This window comes from Pundamilia nyererei, unplaced genomic scaffold (assembly GCF_000239375.1).
Source record: "Pundamilia nyererei isolate P.nyererei 1_Seehausen unplaced genomic scaffold, PunNye1.0 scaffold02471, whole genome shotgun sequence".
NCBI classification, from domain to species: domain Eukaryota; kingdom Metazoa; phylum Chordata; class Actinopteri; order Cichliformes; family Cichlidae; genus Pundamilia; species Pundamilia nyererei.
The window spans coordinates 2739-5051 of NW_005189872.1; the positions used below are offsets into that span (position 1 = coordinate 2739).

The 2313-nt window shown below is 37.8% G+C and overlaps 1 protein-coding gene across 1 annotated transcript; it reads right to left on the reverse strand.

Moving 5' to 3' along the window:
• Positions 1 to 968: 968 nt before the first annotated feature.
• Positions 969 to 1751, reverse strand: LOC102209359 (GTPase IMAP family member 4-like). The gene has a single exon (XM_005755678.1). The coding sequence runs from the start codon at positions 1749 to 1751 to the stop codon at positions 969 to 971; it is 783 nt and encodes a 260-aa protein (XP_005755735.1).
• Between the last annotated feature and the right edge of the window lie 562 nt (positions 1752 to 2313).

Here is a 2313-nt window from a genome sequence, read left to right on the forward strand (position 1 = left end):
ATATATACATAAAAATTCACGTTGCTGTTTCCACAGAATAATTACTAATTACTATTCCATCCCACAGTGATACCATGTTAATCTCAAGTCGTTCTGATTTTGTCTTTCAAAAAATAACCCTTTCAAATTGCCCATACGGGAAATGATCTTTCAATTAATTCTGATTTCTCTAAAAAGAAAAATTCCACAGGGTAATTCCACTTTAGATCAACAGTATACAACCCCAAAGTGATACCATATCAATTTCAAGTCAGGCTGATTTTGCTTTCCAAAATAAAAGCCTTTTCAAATTGCCCATATCTGACTTACTCTTGGGACGATTTCAAAATGCTCTTAAATTGAAAATTCCTGTTTCAACAGGATAAATCCAGGTTAGATCAACAGTATCCAACCCCACAGTGACAACATATCAATTTCAAGGAATTCTGATTTTGTCTTTCAAAGTAATGGCCCATTGAAACTGCCCATATATGACTTACTCATTTAATTATTTCAAAATGCTCTTAAATTGAAATTTGGCATCTTTAGCACTGGGAGTAAGATGCACTGCAATTCCAATGCCAACTTTAGGAGCAGTTGGAGCAACAATAACTCAGTTGTCCCAGAGAACCTTATTGTTAACCTATGTTGTCTCTCTCTCTGGGTGTCATTTTTTTCTCTTTCTAATACATACTCAAATAAATAGGTGAATGGTACTGTTATTATTTTTCATCTATTGTCTTGTTAATTGAGTTTTATCCAGCTGCTGATAAATGCTGATTTTCACTGAGTATTAGTGTACACAATCAATTAACTTCATTTTCAAAGTTACAGCTTTTACTGTGAAACGAACTCAAACTCCCACAGCAGCTCCAACTCCAGCTCCTACTGCAGCCCCCACTGGTGCCCCGATTGCTCCAGCACTTGTTCCAATAGCTACTTCAATGCCAATTCCAGCACCAATACCAGCAGCAGCTCCAGCAATAATGTCATCCCAGTTCCCCTGAGTAAACTCTTTCCTTCTTTCTGCTTTGTATTTTGCTTCTTCGGCTGACATCTCTGGGTTTTCTTTCTGGTCGTTCCATCTCTGTTTTTATGGCTTTCTCCACCTTTTCAAACATTTTGTTGATGTAGCAGTATCCTCCATTTTTCTTAATCATTGTGTTGATTTTCTTCAGCAGCTCTCTGACCTCAGAGCGATCCTTGTTTCTGCTGTTAAAAACATGGTATCCTCCATGGCACTGGCTGATAAAGTCTTTGAGATCTGGATGTTTAATTGCTTCTTCTATGGTGTCTTTATTCTCATCATCTTCATGGATTACCAAGGCCATTGTGTAATCAGCTGCTTGTTCACCAAATATCTTCTGAATGATTTTCACAGTTTCTTGTTCTTCTTTGGTGAATCTGTTTGGTTGGATCACATCCAGGAACACATGAGGACCAGGAGCAGCAGAGGAGATGCATCTAACAATCTCTCTCTTCACCTCCTCTTTAGTTAGTTTAGTTTCATACAGACCTGGAGTATCAATTACAGCCACTGTTTTACCTTCAAAGAGAGACGTTTCCTTCTGACACTCTGATGTTTCAGAGGAAGAGGAAGCTGTTGATTGAAATACTTTTCCTCTCAAGATGCTGTTTCCTGCTGCACTCTTTCCAACTCTGGTTTTCCCATCAAGAACAATCCAGAGGTTGGCTTCTATTTTTTTCATGACTCTCTGAGCTTCTCTGAACATTGCATTGGCGTAGTATCCTCCTCCATTTCTCTGAACCATGGTATTAATCTTCTCCAGAAGCTCTCTGACCTGGGAGAGTTGCTTGTTTCTGTTATTAAAAAAAAATATATACACTGAATAAAGTTTTTTTTGGCCCTGTAATTATTATTTCAATTAGCTATATAAATTTTACAAAAAAATAGAAATTCAGTGCTATTACTTTAAAATAGCATTTTTTCTTGTAGTGCATTACTTGGGGATTGTTTGTAATTATGTGTCCTCAGTTTTGTATGTAAATTGAATCATTCGATCCAAGTAATATTCACTAAACCAATTCATTGGCTTAATTAGTTGATATTTCCAAGTAAAATGTAATGGAGTGACATCAGTGAATATGGCCACCTTCTCTGCATTCGGAGCATGACGTCAAAGCCCCTCCCCACATTTGAGCGGTCTTTCTCCACATTTAGACGGTTGGCAGACTTGACGGAAACGGGAAGAAGTGGAGCCATGAATGTAAGTTTTAAGCGGAACAAACTTTGTACGTTCCTGTTGGCTCACCTACTTAAGTCAGTTTCTTCGCACAGCTGCGCTAGCAAATAGTGTATTTTCCTGCTAGACT

Bases quoted from the DNA above. Each gene is read 5' to 3' on its own strand.
- LOC102209359 (XM_005755678.1), bottom strand. From the start codon at position 1,751: ATGGTTCAGAGAAATGGAGGAGGATACTACGCCAATGCAATGTTCAGA.